This window comes from Acinonyx jubatus, chromosome B1 (assembly GCF_027475565.1).
Source record: "Acinonyx jubatus isolate Ajub_Pintada_27869175 chromosome B1, VMU_Ajub_asm_v1.0, whole genome shotgun sequence".
Taxonomy (NCBI): Eukaryota; Metazoa; Chordata; class Mammalia; order Carnivora; family Felidae; genus Acinonyx; species Acinonyx jubatus.
The window spans coordinates 13,292,587-13,315,980 of NC_069382.1; the positions used below are offsets into that span (position 1 = coordinate 13,292,587).

General features: G+C 39.9%; 1 protein-coding gene across 17 annotated transcripts in view; it reads left to right on the plus strand.

Annotated features, from left to right (window-relative positions):
* Positions 1 to 23,394, plus strand: part of TENM3 (teneurin transmembrane protein 3) — a 1,268,347-nt gene that overhangs the window by 1,108,307 nt on the left and 136,646 nt on the right. For all 17 annotated transcript variants that reach the window (XM_027077054.2, XM_027077058.2, XM_027077059.2 and 14 more), the window contains one exon: positions 20,220 to 20,342. In XM_027077054.2, coding sequence (XP_026932855.1) covers positions 20,220 to 20,342 — 123 coding nt within the window. The remainder of the gene's footprint in view (positions 1 to 20,219; positions 20,343 to 23,394) is intronic.

Consider the following 23,394-nt stretch of genomic DNA (forward strand, 5'->3'; position numbering starts at 1 on the left):
TTCTTCTCAGCAGAGTCACATGATTTTCTTTAGATGACCGAGTTCCCAGTTACAGTCCTCTATAATGCTTTAATCTTTACATTGATGTGTCTTTACACAATGAAAATTCTACAGACCACAAATGGTGCAGCTCAGTGGTAATACTTTGCGATACTGACTTATCAAAAAAATACCTGCCCCCCTTTTTCTGGGCCTGCATTTACCCATTCTCCTTCCTTTTCCTGCTCTAAAATTATAAAGAGGGGCAAATATCCAACAGTTGTTCACCAAAGAATGGATTAAAAAAAAGGAATGGTCTCTTTGTTACTGTGGCTTTGCTTCTGTTCAGTTATAAATGAGTGAGGAGGCTTGATTATTCTTTACTCACAGAAGGCTCTTTTTCCTGGGTGGGAGCTAACCCAAAACTTTGTTTAATTTTTTTTTTTAACGTTTATTATTGAGAGACAGCAAGAGACAGAGCACAAACTCTGGGCAGAGAGAGGAGGGGCAGAGAGAGGAGGAGATGCAGAATCTGAAGCAGGCTCCAGGCTCTGAGCTGTCAGCACAGAGCCCAACGCGGGGCTTGAACACAAACCGCGAGATCGTGACCTGAGCCAAGGTCGGATGCCCAACCCGACTGAACCACCCAGGCGCCCCTAGCTAACCCAAAATCTTGATGCTACACATGGTAGAAAATGCCAGAAATCTTGTCATAAATCAAAAACATTATTGGAACATTATTTAGTCCAAATAAATGTTGGAGTAATTACGTCAACATTATTTAAAACTACAGCAGATTCGAGTCAGACTTCCAATGACACCATCATGGGCATTTAATTTAACCTCATTGACATTTCCATATACTTTTAGACAGAGTCTGAAAATTCAAATAATTTCCCAAGTAGAGTAGCACTAAAAGTGTCTGTACACGTTCTTTAAATTTAAGGAAAATGAGAGAAGACAAAAATCTTACCAAATTATATTGCACTGGCATATATTATCAATTTTTGGCTCTGTTTATTCCAACCAGTAATTCATTTGACAGCATTTTTTTTTCAATAACAGCTTTATTGAGGTATAATTCACATACTGTACAGTTTACCCATTGAAAGTGTGCAGTTCACTTGGTGTTTAATATATTTGCATGATTTGCAACCTTCACCACCCTCAATTTCAGAATGTTTCCATCACCTCTAAAAACGAAACCCTGTTCCGTTTAATAGTTGCATCCCATTTCCCTCCCAAACCCCCATGTTTTTTTTTTCCCCGTGCAAAGATCTTAAGTTTTAAGGGACTGATTTGTTAACTCATTTCCTAATAATAAGAAATAGCCCGGCATGGTTTTTCTTCTGGACTCCTCACGTTTGCTGCTAAGCGAAGAACTACATTGCATTTTCAATATTCCTTTTCGTTTAAAAAATACACGTGTAGTTATTTATTTCCTTTGAACAGCTGCTCCCAACCGATTCCTAAAATAGATGTTGTCACATGGCTGCTAAAAAGGCTGTTTAACAACATAAGCATTCCCTAGATCTAGCAAAACATAACCTGTCGGATTTAGGTTCATTGCAGTTACGATGCTGTGGCAGTTATCTGTCCTACTTCTGTGTCGATTTGCATTTTATGAACATTTTTACCTCCCTGTGTACCTTGAAATTGATTACGGTACCAGCTATGTATATGCAGCTCAGGGTCAGAAGGAAAAATATGCCAGCGCTTTGTGCTTCATAAAAAATCAACCATTTAAATATACATGGCAAAATAAAATGTGTTGTGACCTTCTTTTTTCTTTTTGGACATGTCTTCGTAATAAAACTGCCGTTTTATTAGGTGATAGAACACAGCCAAGCAACGTATTACATACCATTTCTCACTACGCCTTCTTCCCTCAACTCCTGGTTGCACTACATTTTGCAAAATGCGTTTTGTCTGGGGTGGAATGCTACCTTTTTAATAATACTAACGTGATTTCATCACATTGGAGACAAAAACAGATTGCCTATATTTTAGAGGCTTGAAGCTTATAACCTAAAATTTTTAAATCAATATATCAATATTTTATATCATCCTTGGATACGTGAAATGAAGGACAGATTTAAACCTGATTCAGTGGTGAACGCAGGATCAGAATGAAAGAGTTCGCCTCTAGAAGAGGAGGAAAGTAGTCATAGGATAAAGCATATTACTATCAGCACTCTGCAGTGAGTCTATAAATCCAAAAAGGAGAAAATCCACTAAGGACCCATTCGAGATAGTTGTAATTTTTCCTTATTGAGAACAGCACTTTGTGTGGGTGAAGTGTGTGTGTGTGTGTGTGTGTGTGTGTGTGTGTGTGTGTCCGTCCACAGAAAGTTCAGCTATTTTGTCATATTTGTTCTCTGTCCTGACTTTCGCTGTGAACTGTAGAAATGGATAGGAAATACTAGTTTTCTATGTCCGCATATCCTGTAGAAGCCTAGCAGAGGCTGAGAGGTCACTTAAAATTCAGTTCCTTTATAGTCGCCTCTGTATAATTGCGTCAGTAGCTTCTGAATGGAGTCCAAAGCAAGCAAGGGAGGTATACTGCACGCTCCTCTTGTGGACATCACAAATTTTTTGCTGCTTTTTATTAGCACAACTTAAAGACGCCCAGTGTTGAGTTTCTCCTGATATTTATGACTACGCGTAAAAAAGGAATCACAACCAATTTCAAGAAATTAATACAAATATAGGAAATGCACTCCTTCCCACCTCCCCCCGGAATCATGTCTCTTACTCTCAGCTTGATACGAGGTCAGCGAAGGTAAATAATCCACGAGAAATACTCTATGTAAACGGACCATTTTTCCCATTCAAATATAAAGATCTCCCTGACTTGAAAAACACCCAAGGACGACAACAGTAAGAAATACCTTTCAAGTCAGCTAAACTCCAGTTTCTGCCAGACATAAATATCTTCTCTGTGAAATACGGTGCTGTTTTCTCTGTTTTAGGCTATCATTTTTGCAGAATGTAGCAACATCTCCTGACTAATGACAAGTGGAAAGCATAATACAATATTTACCATTTCAGTGCTACATTGCATAAATATTTAATTGGTGTTGCAGATGTCATTTGCTTTTACATTAGTGGTACTGGGAGCCGTGTGTTCTGGGAGAAATATCTAAACACAGAGGGGTAAAAGGAAAAGTAACTGGCACATAAATGATTTTTTAAAAAACTTGATAGATTGCTAGGAGTTAGAGGAAGGAATTCATCATAAAACCTTTACATTCTATTGAATCTGTATTCAAACAAAGGTCTCGTCCTATAGTATAACGGGTAAAATAAAACTCATATACGTATAGGCTCTCAATTTATTGTCTCTGCGTACCCTTGGAATGTCAATCAACTCCTCACACCTCGCCTTTCTTCCTTAAAATTAAGGTTCCACGCTTTCTCTGTTAGTACTTTGTAATGTAACACCAGAAAAGGAAGTGACCATTCGCTCATCCATCCATCACTCATTCAATATTTATTTATTGCGACACTGTGACAGATACAGAGGTGAACGAGATCACACGGTCCTTGCCCTCTTAGAGATGACATCTCAGGGCATGCAAACACTGAGCACTTAATTAGCATCGTGAGGACTATTTAAAAAGGAGAAACGTAGGAGACGAGAGACCGCATCAAAGGCCGAACTTCCTGAGTCTGAGCATTAGAGAAAGGTTTTCCTGCAAAAGCCTGAATAGTAAGTAGGATTGTGTGTTTGGACATAAGCTGACGTAAGGGCAAATCTGAAGTGTTACCACATAACCGAAATGTAGCCCAAAGAATCATTTTTCAGGAATATTAAAAGCAATATATTGTGATACAATAAAGATAAAATCGGGACGTGTCTGCAGACAAAAAGTGATGATACACATTTGTTTTCGTTGTTGAGTTAGTGTAGCTAGGAACCCATCTTGTAGGTAACGATCTAGAAGGGGATAGAAATGTTAACCTTGGAAGGTTGGGGCAACTTGATTTAAAATTGCCACAAGGGGGCACCTGGGAGGCTCAGTCAGTGAAGCATCTGACTTCTGCTCAGGTCATGATCTCACGGCTCTGGCTCATGAGTTCGAGCCCCGCATCAGGCTCTGTGCTGATTCTTTAGATTCTGTGTCTCCCTCTCTCTCTGCTCCCCTCCTGCTCACATGCATGCTCCCTCTGCCTCCCTCCCTCCCTCCCTCTCTCTCTCAAAAATAAAATAAAAACAGTAAAAAATTTTTTTAATTAAAAAAATTGCCACAAAAATTTATGGTCTGTTTATGTTTGTTTCCCCCCCCTTAATTTTATTTTGTGTTTTATTTTTTTATTATTTTTTTAATGTTCATTTTTGAGAGAGACAGAGCATGAGTTGGGGAGGGGCAGAGAGAGAGAGAGAGAGAGAGAGAGAGAGAGAGAGACAGAACCCGAAACAGGGTCCAGGCTCTGAGCTGTCAGCACAGAGCCCGATGAGGAGCTTGAACCCATGCCATGATTTGGACGTAAGCCGAAGTCAGACTCTCAACCGACTGAGCCACCCAGGCACCCCATCCCCTTGTTTTTAAATAACAAGTACACATACTTTGAGAGTTTTGTTTGCCCAGGAGACAGTTTTAACACTGTTAAAAGAGATGGTATTTGTGAGTTCTTTCTCAACATCCCTGAGTACTCTATTAATCTCTTTTGAAGAAATTTAACGTATGTGTTTCCTGTATTTCAAACATTGTTAGGAAATGAAAATCATGTTGCTCTGCTTCTAATAACCATAGAGGTCAGCCTGTCCAATTACTATTACTGAGTTGGACCTAAAAGACATTACTTTGAGACCCGTCCCATTGTGCATTTTAAGTACATAACAAAAGGAATCAAGGAACAATTCTATTTGAATCTAGACCCACTTCTGTATACTCCTCAGATGGTTTTTGAGAGAAAATTCAGGGTTTTGAAAGACAAGAACTCCTAGTCTATCCTTTACCTGGTGGATTCTATCACTAGTAACTTGTTCAGGTTTCCAAAGACGGAACTTAGTCCTCTTTTCGCAGTGGTCTTCGTCGGGAAGGTGACGTAACATTGGCCGGCTCCATACTAGAATCGTCTTTTCTCCCTAATACTTGACCCACAGACTGATCTTTCCATCTGCCTTCACTAGGGAGCTCTTCCGTCACTTGTAATAGGCCTCCTGCCCCTAAAGCAGAGAACACCTTCCAGGTATTTCCCTACATTTCCTGGGACTACAGAAGGATATCCAAGATGACCTTGAAGGTCACTGCCTGTGGTTCTAGAATACGGGTTCCTTCATTGTGGGAAAAAAAAAATGATGCAAGTACTCTTTCATAGTGGAATTTTTTTTTTATGGGCATTTCCTTATAATTATTACCAAGTAGCACAGTCAATTTATTTCCACTAAGTGTAGCAATTATTGAATTTCTCTCTGAAACACTGAATTCACGAAGATGAGTGAGATGTAATCTTTACCACGATGATTTGCATTATCCCATTACAACATACTTTCAGAATGCTGTTTTTAAGTGTAGACCCTCAACGCAGGAAGATTTGAGTTTTGTATCCTACCTCTGTCACTTACTAGCTGTGGAGTTTTGAGCAGGGAACTACCCTCCATAAACTTGGATTTCCTCATCAGTGTAGGTAGGATTAGTAAGAGTACAGCTCTTGGAGACCTTTAATAAAATAATGAATGTGCCTGATAAAATGTAAGTGCTCAATTAGCTTTAGCTGCTATCATTGTTCCTTATAGCAACATAGTAAATCCAATATAATTATCCACACTTTTTTTAAATTTTTTTTTCAATATATGAAATTTATTGTCAAATTGGTTTCCATACAACACCCAGTGCTCATCCCAAAAGGTGCCCTCCTCAATACCCATCACCCACCCTCCCCTCCCTCCCACCCCCCATCAACCCTCAGTTTGTTCTCAGTTTTTAAGAGTCTCTTATGCTTTGGCTCTCTCCCACTCTAACCTCTTTTTTTTCCTTCCCCTCCCCCATGGTCTTCTGTTAAGTTTCTCAGGATCCACATAAGAGTGAAACCATATGGTATCTGTCTTTCTCTGTATGGCTTATTTCACTTAGCATCACACTCTCCAGTTCCATCCACGTTGCTACAAAGGGCCATATTTCGTTCTTTCTCATTGCCATGTAGTACTCCATTGTGTATATAAACCACAATTTCTTTATCCATCAGTTGATGGACATTTAGGCTCTTTCCATAATTTGGCTATTGTTGAGAGTGCTGCTATAAACATTGGGGTACAAGTGCCCCTATGCATCAGTACTCCTGTATCCCTTGGGTCAATTCCTAGCAGTGCTATTGCTGGGTCATAGGGTAGGTCTATTTTTAATTTTCTGAGGAACCTCCACACTGTTTTCCAGAGTGGCTGCACCAGTTTGCATTCCCACCAACAGGGCAAGAGGGTTCCCGTTTCTCCACATCCTCTCCAGCATCTATAGTCTCCTGATTTGTTCATTTTGGCCACTCTGACTGGCGTGAGGTGATATCTGAGTGTGGTTTTGATTTGTATTTCCCTGATAAGGAGCGACGTTGAGCATCTTTTCATGTGCCTGTTGTCCATCCGGATGTCTTCTTTAGAGAAGTGTCTATTCATGTTTTCTGCCCATTTCTTCACTGGGTTATTTGTTTTTCGGGTATGGAGTTTGGTGAGCTCTTTATAGATTTTGGATACTAGCCCTTTGTCCGATAGGTCATTTGCAAATATCTTTTCCCATTCCGTTGGTTGCCTTTTGGTTTTGTTTGTTGTTTCCTTTGCTGTGCAGAAGCTTTTTATCTTCATAAGGTCCCAGTAGTTCATTTTTGCTTTTAATTCCCTTGCCTTTAGGGATGTGTCGAGTAAGAGATTGCTACGGCTGAGGTCAGAGAGGTCTTTTCCTGCTTTCTCCTCTAGGGTTTTGATGGTTTCCTGTCTCACATTCAGGTCCTTTATCCATTTTGAGGTTATTTTTGTGAATGGTGTGAGAAAGTGGTCTAGTTTCAACCTTCTGTGTGTTGCTGTCCAGTTCTCCCAGCACCATTTGTTAAAGAAACTGTCTTTTTTCCATTGGATGTTCTTTCCTGCTCTGTCAAAGATCAGTTGGCCATACATTTGTGGGTCTAGTTCTGGGGTTTCTTTCTATTCCATATCCACACTTTTTAGAAGGAGAAGTCACAGGCCCAGAGAATCAGTGGCTTGCCCTGTGGTAAAGACAGTGTGTATTTGAACAGGGACTATAATCTGGGTCTTTTGATCTTGAATCTGGGACTTTTCCCCACCATTTTGCAAGGTATTGTTCCTCACAAGGATTTAAGAATTTAAAGGCGGTACGTGGACAGGAGAGAATAAGTAAGACCGGATTACAAAATGAGGAATGTATTCCCTTTTGTATTCTTACCCCATCGCATCTGATTCTGTCATGACGAAGCTGTCGGCAGATGTTCACGTGTCATGACACGTATCTGTAATCCTTCTTTCACGAAAAAGAACACTTTTGCTGCCTATCATTTCTGCATAGATTTTAATAACATCGCTTACGGTTTAGTCCATTTATTCTTACTGTCTTCTATTTGTATCAGGAGATACTGATTTTTCCTTTAAGGTGATGCTATAACGTGTTCTCTGAAAATAAATGTATTTAAATTTTTAAGCTAATAACCCCACGGAGGAAATAAGTATGTAAGTGTAAAAATATTTAGTTTTAAGATAAAAAGGCATAGATGGTTCACAATTATATCATAAAGGCGATGGGCACATTTTTAAAAACCGTATAGGAATCATTGCTGACGAGACGGAAAATGCTGTAGGTCCCCTTCATTGATTGTGTCTTTTTAAAAAAAAAAAATGTGTTAACGTTTATTTATTTTTGAGAGAGAGACAGAGTGTGGGGGGGGAGGGGCAGAGAGGGAGGGAGACACAGAATCCGAAACAGACTCCCGGCTCTGAGCTGTCAGCACAGAGCCTGACCCGAGGCTCAAACCCACGAACCGTGAGATTGTGACCTGAGCCAAAGTCGGATGCTTAACCGACTGAGCCACCCAGGCACCCCCACTGATTGTGCCTTTTAATTTCATTCTAGATCCTTAATCTTTTCACTAACTACGTTTGTAGTTTAACAACCTAACTGCGTGATGTGGTTAGTGAGCCTATGTGAGGTACACAGCATTTGTACATAAAACCTAACCATATTATTTCAGTCATTTCAGATAATTACAAATTCTACCATTCTTCCCTATTTTTAGAGTCAAGATATTTTTAGATGCTTTTCACTTCTTCTGAGAAATTCTTTATAATCTTAGAAAAGAATCACAGAGAGAGAAGCAATGCATGGTTAAAGCAGGAAAGTGGGCCACTTATTTTTAGGAAAGGAGCATGAGACCACCGGAGACAAAGGCGGGTTGACAGTGTGAGCCGGTGTCCTGATCAGAGATGATAACTTCCTTTGTGTTTCACTTTGACGTAAATGTCCACAAATGCTTCATAAACATCCATCAGTAATCATCAAGATAAGTTCATAAGTAAGGAAACCTGCCCTCCAAGTCAGCCCAGGTTAATGGGGAAGCATCTGGAACACTGGCTTCCGAGGATCTGTTCCCACCTGTGTGATGACGTGAGACGGTCAAGGAAGACTGATACGATCGGTCAAAGTTACTGTCATGTACCAGGTGCCTGAAGTGGTCAAGTAGATTGCACGTCACTCATCAGAATTGATGAGGCAGACGACGGTGACCACATTTTTGTTGATGAACCGTGGATAAACAGCAAACACCTGAGCTGGTTGTGCCCAGATTCCCAAAGGGTCGTCGATCTTGTTGCAAGTTGCCACTCAACAACCATGCATGCACACACATGCGCACATGTGCACACACACACTCACAGATCATATTTTCCCTCTTTGGGAGAAATGGCCTATTTTGGGGGGGATGTTTCTCTGGATTTTGCCGTATGCTTTTTAAATGTTTTTAATGTTTTTATTTATTTTTGAGAGAGGGAGAGACAGAGACAGCAGGGGAGGGGCAGAGAGAGAGGGAGACACAGAATCTGAAACAGGCTCCAGGCTCCGAGCTGTCAGCACAGAGCCCAACGCGGGGCTTGAACCCACGGACTGGGAGATTATGACCTGAGCCGAAGTTGGACGCTTAACCATCTGAGCCACCCAGGTGCCCCTGCTCTTTGCTATATTTTAATAAACCAGTTTTCCTCTAGGAATCTCCATGTCCTTAATAGTCGGGTCTTTTAATAAAGAGGATTAAAGTGTTTTACACTTCCAAAGAATTGTAATTTTCAGGTCTGTTCTACTCCCTTTGCCAAATAGTCAAAACAAGCCAAAAAGATTCTCTGTTTAAGTAGATTATTAACATGCATACATACTGGTTACAAAAAAGTAAGATACAGCTCTTAACGCTATTACAGAAGAAAGGAATCCAGATGAAAACTGGCTTTTGAATAATGAGTAGATCCATGAGGTTTCAATGGCAAAGCTGCTAACAGCTGTCGCTGATGAATCCTCTGTTACATACATTTCGTGAGAAGAGCAAGGTCAGTATATTGGCATGCAGGGAATGGTCCATACATCATGTAAATGATTTCATTGTGTATTTTGAATGCTCTTGAAATTGGTCCTCTTGCCATATTCCTTAATGCTGACAACTGTTTCCTCAAGGATTATCCAGTCGATTGATAATGACTGGCCCCTTTGGACACCTAATCATAATGGCGAACACGTTGTTCTCTCCATGAGCTTGGAGACTGAATGCTTCTTTCATTCAGAAAACAGAGCCTGGACATGAGAGAAAATGAAGGAAACATTAGGAAAACAGTCTGTTTTCGAAGTCCTGATTTAATTCCCTTGGTGACAGACACAACAGCTGGATTCTCATAAGCCCCGTCAGCCTCGTCATTGGCCGTCAGTGGACGGCTAGAGTAACTGTCCCCTCAATGGCATCTTCAGTGTGTCACACTGAGTCGACACAGTTAGGAAAGAAAAAAAAAGCAATGAAATTAGAAGTGAAATTTTTAATATACACTTAATTTTTAAGAGAACAGGAGTCAAATATTCTGGTAAATCTACGTAACTGAATCACTATCTCATCAAGACATTTTCATCACCCAAGTGATTCTACCTTAACATTGGCAACATAATGCCAAAAACAGAATAGAAAGGAGAAAGACCCAGAATGGACATATGTCAGCAGCCATTCCTTTTCTCTTTCCCTCTCCCTCCCCGAAAAATTGTTAGTTTACATAAAATCTATGATTTTAGCATGTTATCTTCTAATACTCCGAGGAACTTCCTACTCAAGTGTTATTAGCTCCTTTGAATATCAAAATATCCTATGGTTGGGATAATACCCTTCTCCTTCATGACAGCTTGAATACGTATTAATATGAAAGTTTTCCAAAAATACTGATTTTTGAGTGACCATATTTGGGATGGATAGATGGATGGATAGATAGATAGATAGATAGATAGATAGATAGATAAATACAACCATGCTTGGGAGGCAGGGTACAGACTGTTGGAATAATATTAGACTTAGAAAGCTAATAACAAATAATAATGGATTCAAATGCCAAAATATTGCCTAACACACTCCCTCAACATGTATATGAACACAGCAGGAAATCCAAAACAAAAGCTAATTTATGGAAAACTATGTATTCCTAATGACAGTTCAGACCAGTAGGGGTCCAAGTTACAAACTACATCTTTACATGAGATGCTTTCATTTCACATTGAAAACCGGGCTGTATCCCGTAAGCATGTATCACATCAAATCATTACTTTATACTAAAGAGGATTTTTCTGATTTTGTTCCATAAAATCTAATCACCGCACATGCGCATCATGTGTATGTATGTATTCATGAAATTGAAACAAAAAATGAGGAAATGTTACCTTCAAAGCCCAAGATACCGAGGGAATTGTGTGCATGACGTGGTAGTTTGGCCTCTGCCATTTTATTTTCAAAATTTAAAAAAAAAAAAGGGACAGCATTAGTATTCTAATAAGTTGATATCTTACTGATACCTGATGTTTTTGCCCATACTCAATGATGTAGTCTAAATATTCCTATTTTAAAACATATTGACGGACCAAAGAACTGAAATCTGGAAGAGACCTTAAAGATCGTTCCGTGCGATATTTATATAAATGGGAGATATAAGCCTCAGAGAAGCGCAGTGACTTGCCGAGGTCCCACAGGTAGTTGGAGCCAGAATCGAGACGGGACCCAGTTCTCTTTTAATATAAACAAAGGCTCCACGAGGCGCCACAGGCAATATGTTGAAAACTGTGCCCTTCGCTATAGAAAGTCAAATTCTGACTTTCTTTTCTTTTTTTTTTTAACTTTTTTTTTGGGGGGGGGGGGACAGAGAGAGACAGAGCATGAACGGGGGAGGGGCAGAGAGAGAGGGAGACACAGAATCGGAAACATGCTCCAGGCTCCGAGCCATCAGCCCAGAGCCTGACGCGGGGCTCGAACTCACGGACGGCGAGATCGTGACCTGGCTGAAGTCGGACGCTTAACCGACTGCGCCACCCAGGCACCCCCTGACTTTCTTTTCTTGCCACCTCTGGTAACATGTTTTTTTTTTAATTTTTTTTTTTTAACATTTGTTTATTTTTGAGACAGGGAGAGACAGAGCATGAACGGGGGAGGGTCAGAGAGACAGGGAGACACAGAATCTGAAGCAGGCTCCAGGCTCTGAGCTGTCAGCGCAGAGCCCGACGCGGGGCTCGAACTCACGGACCGCGAGATCATGACCCGAGCCGAAGTTGGCCGCTTCACCGACGGAGCCACCCAGGCACCCCTAACATGTTCTTAATGAATCTTCCTCAGAAAGATTATTTCGGAGAAAACGCACCACGTTAGATGTGAGGTCAGTTACAAGAAAGGGGAACTTCAAGACCTTAGCTTGCATCGGTGAACTCGCAAGGCTTTGGAAGCGTCAACAAAACTGAATTATAGACATTCTCAAGATGATATTTTCTGGTTCTCGTATTATTTTATTTTATTTTCTGTCTTTGTGAGAATGTTTGTTTGATCTTGTAATATTAAACAGCACTTAGCCAGTAATGGCAGGCGCGCTAAGAACTATCCTCTAAGTTGCCAAAGCCTCAGAATGTTACTCGTCAGGGTTCTGGTGGCAGAAAGCTACGTTCGGCTTTCCGATGGCAAGGGTGCCTGCTTCTGTGTTCGCTTCACAACATCCCCTATAATTTGCTCCATGGTTCTGGCAGATTGCTGGACCGTGTCACCAGCTGTCACCACCCCTCCTTCCCATCCGTGTTTGGCAGTATCCGAGAACGCAGTCATGCCAGTAGAAATAATAGTAGCTGTGATAACAACTTTCGTGGCATGGTCCCCAGAGACAAGATCAAAAATTTGGCACCTTTTCTCGCAACTTGGAACTAAAAATGGCGCCGAACTTGCTGCTTGGTGGCGTATAATTTCCTTTAATGACACATTTTGGTTTCAAGTATGCCACATGCTGGCTTTTACGTATCAAACCAACATATACTGGGTAAAAACAATGGCATGCCCTTTTTTTCTATGGGGAAGAGGTAAAATAGCTATAATATTGTGGATTCCTTTCACCTCCATCAGCCTTGAAAGGAAGAAGGAACGTATGCTGTAATTTCTTTCACTCAAATGGCCTTTGAGTCTGAAAGAAAATGTCGTCATAAAATCTCGCTGATAATCCTTCACTAGAATACTGTCTCAAAACTATTTCGATCAGTGAGGGTTGTTTCTTTTTGGTCTTACCATGAGTTGGGAAAGCCTACAGAAGAAAAACTGAGAGATTATAGAATGGATTTTTTTAAATCATAGAAGAAATATTTCACTTTAAACATCTTCAGATTGGTTGTAATCTAAGGACACCGTGAGACAACCTAAAAAGATACAGTCTGAAGTAGACTATTTGGCTGTTAGTAACATAGGTTGTTCTGGTGATTGGTGGCTTACCACCCACGTGAGTTACTCCTAGAGTTGATGATCATGATAGTTTGGTTTTTTTTTTTATGATCGACTTGGGTGATGTTCTTAAAAATATGCTCATTGCGTTTGAGGCTGACAAATGTTATTAGATATTACAACTAATTTAAAAAGACTGGGCGTCATCTCGGAAATCTAGATTCTCCTGCCCTGAGAAAAAGGGAGGAATTAGACTCAGTGCCCCCAAGGCTTCTTCTTACGGTTAACAGTCTCAGAGGCTCTGTTAGTCACCCCTGTTTCTCAGGGACCCGTTCAGCCACAGAGATCCAGGCCTCTAAGATCCACTTGAAGCACAATATTGAAAAAATTGAATTATGTATTAAACTTTTCCCTTAACGATCGTCTCTTATTTTTTCAGAGCTAAAATCCTATCATTTATTCCCTTTCTTCCCACACTCATCTCTCTTTTTCCCCTCAGAGTGCATGTTTTACCCCCTAGCTGCAAAGGTTCGTGTTCTCTTGCAACTCCCCACGCCTCACACTGCAGAAAGTAAAAAATCTATTCAAATACAAAGTGAGATGTTTCAGGTTAAATACTACAAAGTGTTATGGTAGTGCAGAATAGTTCTCAATTCCAGGAAGGCTTCATGAAGAAATAATCATGTCAACTAGACCTCCGGGTATCGGTCGAGAGCTCATCAGACACAACTTGGGGGTGGCATCCCAGAAGCCAGGAACGATAGGAACAAAGGCACGGAAGCAGGGAAATTAAGGGCGTGATTTAAGTGGTAGACAAGCAGTCTGGCCAGTTCATGGGCTCTGTGACATATCCACATTGCTGTGCCACAGATCTCCAGCGTTTCGGCATCTTACGGAATTTACTCTCTGCACCTTTTAACCCACAACTCCCCATTTTCCCTTACCCCTCGCCTCTGGTGACCACCATATAAATTCGACTACTTTAGATACTGCTTATAGGTGAAATCAAACAGTATTTGTCTTCTTGTGACTGGCTTATTTCACTGAACATAACGTCCCCCAGGTCCATCCATGTTATACCACGTGGCAAGATTTCCTTCCTTTTTAAGACTGAGTAATATTCCATTGTGCGTACCTACCACGTGTTCTTTATCCGTTCTTCTGTCGATGGACATTGGGATGTTTCTGCCTCCGGGCTGCTGTGAACACGAACGTGCACATATCTCTTTGAGTCCCTCCTTTCAGTTCTTTTGAGTTGTATAACCCACGAGTGGGATCCTGGATCATACAGTTGTTCCAGTTTTCTTTTTTTTTTTTTCTTTTTTATTTTTGAGGAACTACCGTAGTACTTTCCAGAGCCGTTGAACCATTTCACAATCTCAACAACCGTGCACAAGGGTCTAATTTCTCCCCATCCTCACTGAGACAAGTCACAATGGTTTTAAACTACAAATCAGTCTGGGGTGGCCATGAGCTGACAGTCGTTAACCCAGTACATGAATTTGTTTGATCAAATTGCTTTCCTTCTGACACCCAAGATTTGCACCAAAGAAGCCTTTCCTCGCTCTTCCTTCCAATTCCTCTGATGGAGTCACTTCCCCTTCTACATTGGTATCTTTCCTAAACGAACACCTAGGAGCCTCAGAGAGACAAGCCCCCGCAGGGAGGGTGTGGGGAAGTGAAAATATACATTCGTTACTTTTGCTGTGTGTTAGATGGACTGCTTTTAAATAAAAATTTTAATTTTTTTAATGTTTGTTTATTTTTGAGACAGAGACAGAATGTGAGTACAGGAGGGGTAGGGAGAGAGGGAGACATGGAATCCAAGGCAGGCTCCAGGCTCTGAGCTGTCAGCACAGCCCGATGTGGGGCTTGAACTCACGGACCATGAGATTGTGACCTTGAGCCAAAGTCAGACGCTCAACCAGCTGAGCCACCCAGGTGCCCCAAGAATAAAAATTTTAATTTAAGTGTAATATTCATTTAGAAAAGTATACAGATCATAAGCGAACATACCAGTGGAACCCCCACCCAGATAGAAAAATAAAATACTCCTGGCATTCCAGAAGTACCCTATGGCCTCTTGCCAGTCATTACCTAGCCCCGCCTCCCTAGAGGTAATCATTCTGGTGGCTTTTGTTCCTACCAGTTAATTTTATCTGCTTCTGAACTTCATACGCATTGACTTACACAATATTCATGGGTTTTGTTTGTTTGTTTGTTTTTGTGAATGGATTCTCTTGCTCAATACTGTGCTTGTGAGATTTATCCATACCGTTGCATCTGGCAATGCCTTCTTCATTTACATTGGTCTATAGAATCCCTTGTATGACTACACTATAATTTGTTTTTCCTCTTTCCTGCTAGCAGACATCTGGGTTTCCAGTTTGTGGCTATTACAAATAATGCTTCTGAGAACATTCTTGTTCATGTGTTTTGGTGCTGTGTGTATATTTATTTCTATTGGATATAAGGACAGACATTTGTAGACCAACTGGGGACTTAACCATAATTTCTAAGATGTTTAATACAAAGAAAATACATTCTAATTCCAGACAAACAGCGAACAAATGATTTTAAAATGCTACCATTTTCAGTGGGTAAACATCTTGTATTTAGAAGCCAATTTCGACAAATGATCTTCTGATCATATGTAGTGTCAAAAAATAAATTAATAATTTGTGTTAAAATTTCTTTTTAATTTCTTTAATGTGAATGCTCAGTTTTAATTCAGAACAATTCAGAAGGAAAACAGCACAGTATAGGAAGAGAGGTCCTGAAATTGGGTCAAGAGATCTCGTATCATGAGTTGTCTTTCTACACTAACTTTTTAAAAAACATTGGGTAAGTCACTAACCCTCTCTCTGCCTGTGTTTCACTCACAACAGGGATAATGACCCCCGTCAGGCAGTACATTATTAGAAGATAATAGACATCAAAGTAGTTTAAAATATAAAAAAACACACTCGAGCAGACATATAGTTACTGCTGCCATTCACAAATTCCATTCTTCCTTGAGTAACATTTTAGATATGAATCCAGGCCCTGCCCCTCATTAAAACCGCCCAGAAATACATGGAAATAGCAATATAAAACTGTGAAACAAGATATCAGAAACGAATTTTTTAAGATTAAAGCTACATGAATGCTCTTTCTGTAACTTTGAAATACACACATGTAGCATTTACATGTAGTTTTTAAATCGCTGTTTTTCAGACTCTTAGAGTTAACCGCAATAGCCCGTTGTTAATTCCATCATTATCCTATTACTATAAATTATTCTCCTCAAAAAGAGAATATAGTACAGTGGAAAGTACTCATACAGAAGAACCGTGCCTGGAATACACAAATGTTCCTTATTAATATCTTTGCCCATCCTCCGCCGTCAGATACTATCTCTGCCTTCAGTTTTCCAGATCTGGTAAAAAAACATTGTCTAGCCTGTGGCCCCCACAAAAGTCACATTTCACCTTCTTCTGCGTGGATTTTCACATTCCACTGCCCCCCAGTAGAAGAGAGGACAGGCATGTTGTGGAATGCCTGTCCTCCAGGTCTGGTTTAAGGGCAACGTCCACTGTTGACCTGCTTGAAACCTAAAACTCTCAAAAAGCCTCAATTTTCGGAGTGGCTGGGTGGTTCAGTTGGTTAAGCATCAGACTCTTAATTTCTGCTCAGGTCATGATCTCACAGTTCTGTTCGTGAGATCGAGCCCTGCACCAGGCTCTGCACTGACAGTGTGGAGCCTGCTTGGGATTCTCTCTCTCTCTCTCTCTCTCTCTCTCTCTCCCTCTCCCTCTCTGTCTGCCCCTACCCTTCTCACTCTATCTCTTTCTCTCTCTTTCTCTGAAAAATATTTTTAAAAGCCTCAATTTTCTCAGATTTAAAATGAAAAAAAAAATAGTATTAAGTGGGGTCTTTGTGAAGACTCAGGGAGATAAAACAGGTGAGGCAGTAACACACATTTGACACATAGTAAATGTCCAGTGAATGTTTTCTTTAAAAAGAGATCTAACACCAACACAAGGAACACTGTGTGCAGGCTTGCCCACCGAAGCTCTCTGCCCCGGGGGTGAGGGGCTCACAAGAGCACAGAGCTAGCTCCCAGCCGCTTCTGGACCACCCCCTGCCCCCCCACTGGCTCATGCATAAATCAAGGATTGATTTTACCCTTCATGAGTAGTGGCACCAGACGCCTTCCCATGGCTTCAAACGTGCTTTCCAGCTCAGGCATTGAAGGATTAGCTCATCTGCCTTTATTTGCATATGTAGTTTATTTCACCGATTTTCCCTGCCTTTGTCTGCCAAGACTTCCCACAGAGTTTTATTGCACCAGTGCTGAGTAATTTCTATCGCATTTTTGACTTTTATGAGTTTGCTGCCTCTGTCTTTGCCTCTGTCATTTTTGGAGTCAGTCTTACACCCTGTATTTGTATAAAAATCTCAAGTTACACATAATGAGTGTCAAGAGCATCACTCAATACCAAACGCCCAAGATTTTCAAAGTACATAATACCCCAAGACCAAACAACTTGTTGGTCTCTGTTTTCAATGCGATGTTAAAAGATGTAATATTACTGGGCAGGGTTCTCATTATACAACATCTTAAGTAGAACTGGAATTTCATTTTATTGAGATTTTCTGTAAGACAAATATATATGAGAAAGCTATTGCCTAAAAAAATAAAACAAAAAAATTGCAAAAAAAAAAAACAAAACAAAATAAAATAAAATCGCTCTCCAAACACACACATAAGATCACTTTCTAATATTTGACATTGTGCAGTTTCCGTTGATTCTCTCTCTTGAGTCTCTCTCTCTCTCTCTTGACTTCAAAGTCTATTAAAACCAATAATATAAGCAAATCTATCATCCTGGGAGACTTTTTATGTTACATAAAAGCCCACGATGATGATAAATTATTTGGTGGAGAAACTTTGACCCTTTCGGAATATTTATCATTGGCATGCCAAAGTACGTCTGTCAAACCTTCTCCTGTATGCAGGACCAGTTCCCATTATTTCATTCAAAAATTGCTGAAATATCTGAAACCTTGAAAAACGTACGAAGCGATAAATGTTTAGAAAGCTCCTGACATTTTGCCGCTCAAATACTAAGCAACTTAATGCAAAATGACATGTGAAGCTATACTTCCTTACAAGTTGACAGTTTTTGAATTCAAGGATTCTATAACGTATATCTTAATCCTTGAAAAACCAGAGTTTGAAAGGAGTTGCTGGCAGATTATAATTCAAGAGGGGAGTATATACATTTTACAGATATACAGGGTAGATGTAGTTCTGTGTGTATCTGTTTGCTGTGTTTCTTATTAGGGTTATGTTTGTACATTATTATCATATATATGATATATATTGATATATATATTGATATATATGATCATATATTATATATTATATATATGATATAATGATAATATATTATATATATTATAATAATATAATATATTATTGTATTATTATGTTTGTATATTATTATACAATCACTTATTATGATTGTATTTCAGGTATTGTTAATGAAAGATGGCGAAACTTGTAGAGTGTTGAAATCTTTTCAAATCAAACTGTTGTATCTTTTAACTTTAATTGTATATGGTACTAGGGGACTTTCATATACTATTTTCATATACTATTATATACTATATACTTTTCGTATACTGTTATGCTAATGCAGTCATTAATCACTCACTAATAATATAACACCCTACTCTTATCCATTTACTTCTTTTATATTATTAACTTTTCCTTTAAATTGTTGTGTTTTCATCCACAACTATTTTCTTGATTTTGAAACCTCAGAACATAGATTTCATGAACTTGACAGACACTTATTAAGACTTCCTACGTATAAGGTACATGAGATACAAAAGTAAATGAAAATGGTCTTGACAGAGATGGTCGGCCCAGTCAGAGACGGCTTCCCCACATCGTTGGTGCCTACCATCTGAGTGATGAATGGATATTTTACAGTGGATGGTGAGCATTACAGACAGAAGGGACTATATGTTGAGAGCTTCCATGGTCTGGTCAGGTGACTTCATATAGTTCAGTAGAGTACAGAATAAATAAATGAAATACTTATGTACTAGGAGCTGTCCTGCTATGTATTAACTAACTGTCCATCATATGCCCCCATAGACCTATACTATCTAGAAAGTTCATATCTATTAAGTAAGGCCCAACCTCATTTTCTAAGTAAAACTAGTATTAACAGTATTACATCATTTAATCCCAAGTTGAGGATTAAACCAAAATCTAACATCTAAACCCCTCTTCTTTCCACTGTGCCAGTTTAATTGTGTTACTACATATGTTGCATATTTAATAAGGGCTTGCCTTTTGACAGTGGTAGTTATCATGCTGTGTCTAACAGTACTTCTTAAACACTATGTCTTTCTTCACCTCTCTCGTAAATTCCAATACGTATCGTGACTACAACTGTGTCTCCCTGTGGATATTTAGCCTCCTTGGGGATTAACTCTGAAACTGTATTCTGTGGAACACCAATGAATGTTTAGTTGAGTGTTAGCAGTCAGTATTATTATAGTGATTGTTCTGAATATTTCAAATATATTAAAAATAAAAATTTTCAAATTCTACTACATTTATAAATTTATAATTATAAAGTCGTATAGTCATCTGCTTTCTAAATATTTTAAATAAAGAAAATCAGTAAACACATTTACAAAGTTTTCATAAATTTGCAAGCTTATCATACCCACATCAGAAACTCTATGTGAACTTACCTGACACATGTTACGTCATCCATGCCATTTTTAATGGAATGTCATAAACTCGTCTTAAATTTAGAATAGTCCAGTGTTACTCTGTTCTGTGCATCTAAATCCATTCTGATCATTTCGTAGGCCAGCAAATTTATCGGTGAGACCAGTAGTTACTTTTTACCTTAGTCCAAATGAGTAGCGTCATGTTTCTTGAGAATATAAGGATGTTGCAATGAAGGTTTCGACATGTGCAAATGGCCTGAGGTCAGGCAAGTTTAGCAGATGTCACTGCAGAGCAGAGCACTTTACCCCTTACCTCCTCGATGGTGAGGAGTGGAACTCGGACAAAGCAAAGCACATAGAGATTCATTCCCCAGAGTTTTCTCGTACCAATATTGTGCTGCAGTGATAACTAAACTGTGATTGTGTTAGAAGCTGTTTATTTTCTAATTGTTGCAACACAATCATCTTTAGTATTTCAGAAAGTGGAGATGTTAACGTTAACGAATCCTGTTGTAAACATGCTCACCATGTGCCGTCCTAGCTAAAAACAAGACTTTTCAACAACTCGCATTCTTTACCCCCAGCAATGCATCTCTTTGGCCTCAACTGGCAGCTGCAGCAGCCCGAAAACGACACATTTGAGAACGGAAAAGTGAATTCTGAGGCAGCACCAACAAACACTGTGTCATTACCTTCTGGCGACAATGGTAAGAGAAAGACCTACGTGTCGTGTGCGTTTCTTTTCATACCTCTTTCCCATAAATGCATTTGATTCCATGTCGCATCCAGTTATATCTGGGAGAGGGAAACGTTTGAATTTTTTTTTTAACGTTTATTTATTTTTGAGACAGAGACAGAGCATGAGTGGGGGAGGGGCAGAGAGAGAGGGAGACACAGAATCCAAAACGGGCTCCAGGCTCCGAGCCGTCTGCACAGAGCCCGACGCGGGGCTCGAACTCACGGACCGCGAGATCGTGACCTGAGCTGAAGTTGGACGCTGAACCGACCGAGCCACCCAGGCACCCCGAGCGCCCCGAGAAGGAAACGATTTTGAAATATAACGTCATCTTTTAATCAGGGGTTTTAGGGCATTCACTTGAAAGGTTGGAAGTTCACATTTTTATTATAGGAATAATACGATTTTCTGCCTTCTGATTTGATGGCTGGGCATTTCTGGCTTTCCCTCCTGCAGTTGTGTATTTGGCTTTACTTTTAGTCTGTAGAGAGGCTATAATTCAATATATCGTCTCTTATATTATCTTGGGCATATTAAGCTTTGTTTTCATTCAACTAGCTTATGGAGTTATAGTATAGAACACTATATTAATTTCGTTACAAAAGCTTTCAAATACAAAATACGTTAAAGGATTAGAATTTATTGACCTTTCTCTGAATTTATTGACCTTTCTGTAAACCTTCAAAAGTTTGCACTTTGGGGGCGCCTGGGTGGCTCAGTCGGTTAAGTGTCCAACTTCAGCTCAGGTCGTGATCTTACTGTTTGTAAGTTCGAGCCCCGTGTCGGGCTCTGTGCTGATAGCTCAGAGCTTGGAGTCTGCTTCGGATTGTGTGGCTCCCTCTCTCTCTGACCCTCCCCAGCTTGCGTTCTGTCTCTCTGTCTTTCTCTCTCTCCAAAAATAAATATACATTAAAAAAAAAAAAGTTTACCCTTTGGTTAACAGACTTTCAAAGCATTTTGTTCTGAATTAAAAATGGAATTTAAGAGGTTTGAGAATGTTTTATTTCATTTTTCCATATGAACACCCAGGAAAATGTATATATACGTGTGTAGATTTATATTATATATAATATAATATTATATACCTGTCTATCCTGTCTATATCTATATTGTATATCCCTGTCTATTATTTTGATATGTGTGTGCGCGTGTATATATGTTTTGATGCTTGGAATTCTCTGGCTTTTTGCAAAATGTCATTATACTTCATATCTCAAAGCAACTGGATCAGGATACCTTTTTTTGTCAAATATATCATCTGCCTTTAAGCAATTCCCAAGCTTTTCTTCCCCTTTGTTTCTTCTTATCTCATGCAGATCCCAAATTCTGCTTTGGCATCAATTATGTTCATCCTCACATGGCTAGTTTCTTTGCAAGACCAGAAAGAAGCTATTGTCGATTTATACATAACAAAATATATATTTGTTTATTTTTATGCGTATGCTACTATTTTACGTGTAGCCATTCACCAGGGCTAACACTTCCGTCGGGGTTTTTTTTGGTCTCTGTGTTCTCATCTTCTGTTTTATTTTAACAACAATACCCTATGACGTTTCTCTTCCTTCTTGGGGAGACTGAGGAATTCTATAAGACGTAGGATTTTCATAGTAATAACAAACACCCTTGGCCCCACACCTGTACGGAGCCTTTTAAATTTTTTTTTTCAACGTTTATTTATTTTTGGGACAGAGAGAGAGACAGAGCATGAACGGGGGAGGGGCAGAGAGAGAGGGAGACACAGAATCGGAAACAGGCTCCAGGCTCCAAGCCATCAGCCCAGAGCCTGATGCGGGGCTCGAACTCATGGACCACGAGATCGTGACCTGGCTGAAGTCGGACGCTTAACCGACTGCGCCACCCAGGCGCCCCTGTACGGAGCCTTTTAATACAAAGCTCTCCACGTTCCAAGAAGCTGCAAGCTGGTGACTAATATGTCCCCACACCCGAAGTAATTAAAACAGTAGGTGAGGGAAATCGCAATTAAGTAAACAATTACGTAATTTTTCGTATACTGATAACCCACATGTGAACTGATCGAGTAACTGCACAGAAATTAAGAATGTTTATTTTTAGTCTATGTAGATCGAAATGTAGCCTGTCTCTTAAAGTAGATGGTTTCTGTAAAAAAGGCCCAATGCACTTAACGGCCCACACATGTAGAGAACTTTTTTTACAGGCCCAAGAAATTAGACTAAAGAGAAAAAGACTTATTGTAGACACGTTTTACTTTACTACATCCTGACCTGTTAGCATGCTGAAAATGAAAATAGGCTAATTAAGTTTCACAGTACTCGAAAAGCATAATACCGAGAAAGTGTGGATTCAGAGATGCTCCTCGATCCTCGTGCTGGTTCCTGGGATTTGGCCAAGAAATCCCTCCTCTGCCTGCATCAACGTTCCTCGGCTCGCCTAAACCGCTATTCAAAGTTTAGCTTCTTCACCTGTTTACTTTGTAACGTTGGTCAAGGTGCTCAGTGGTTCAGATCTGTGAGAAGATTTTAGGACAACCTTGGAATGAACTGTCTGGGATCCTGTCAGTTCCAGGCATTTGAAAGAATGTCATGTACATACGGCTTCAGAAATTCTGTGGCTGATAAGAGTTTGCACCTATCCTGTATGACCGCAGAGAGAAATCTGCATTATGTCGGAATCCGCATACCCACACACACACACATCTGAAATCTGGTTCCCAAAATAATGCTTATCCTCGTTGTGTGAAACACACCTGGTTTTCTTTGTTTTTTGTTTTTTGCTTTCGCTCTATTTTATTGTGTTTCCCAGTTATACGAGTGCTGGTGGAAACTCACTTCGATAATTCCACAGTTTGCAAAAGACTGCGGTCCACAGTTTCAAAAAAACACTGTTCTGAAAGTCCCCTCCTCTGAGAGAGACTGCAGTTCCCCAGGTGACCCTAGAATGCACTGGGTTCGGTTTTTATGTGCCTGTGGAACAGCTGTATCTCCATGGAAGTAAAGTCACTTCTTTCAAGCCTTGTGGAGAAGCCCCCTACCTAAGGAACAGTC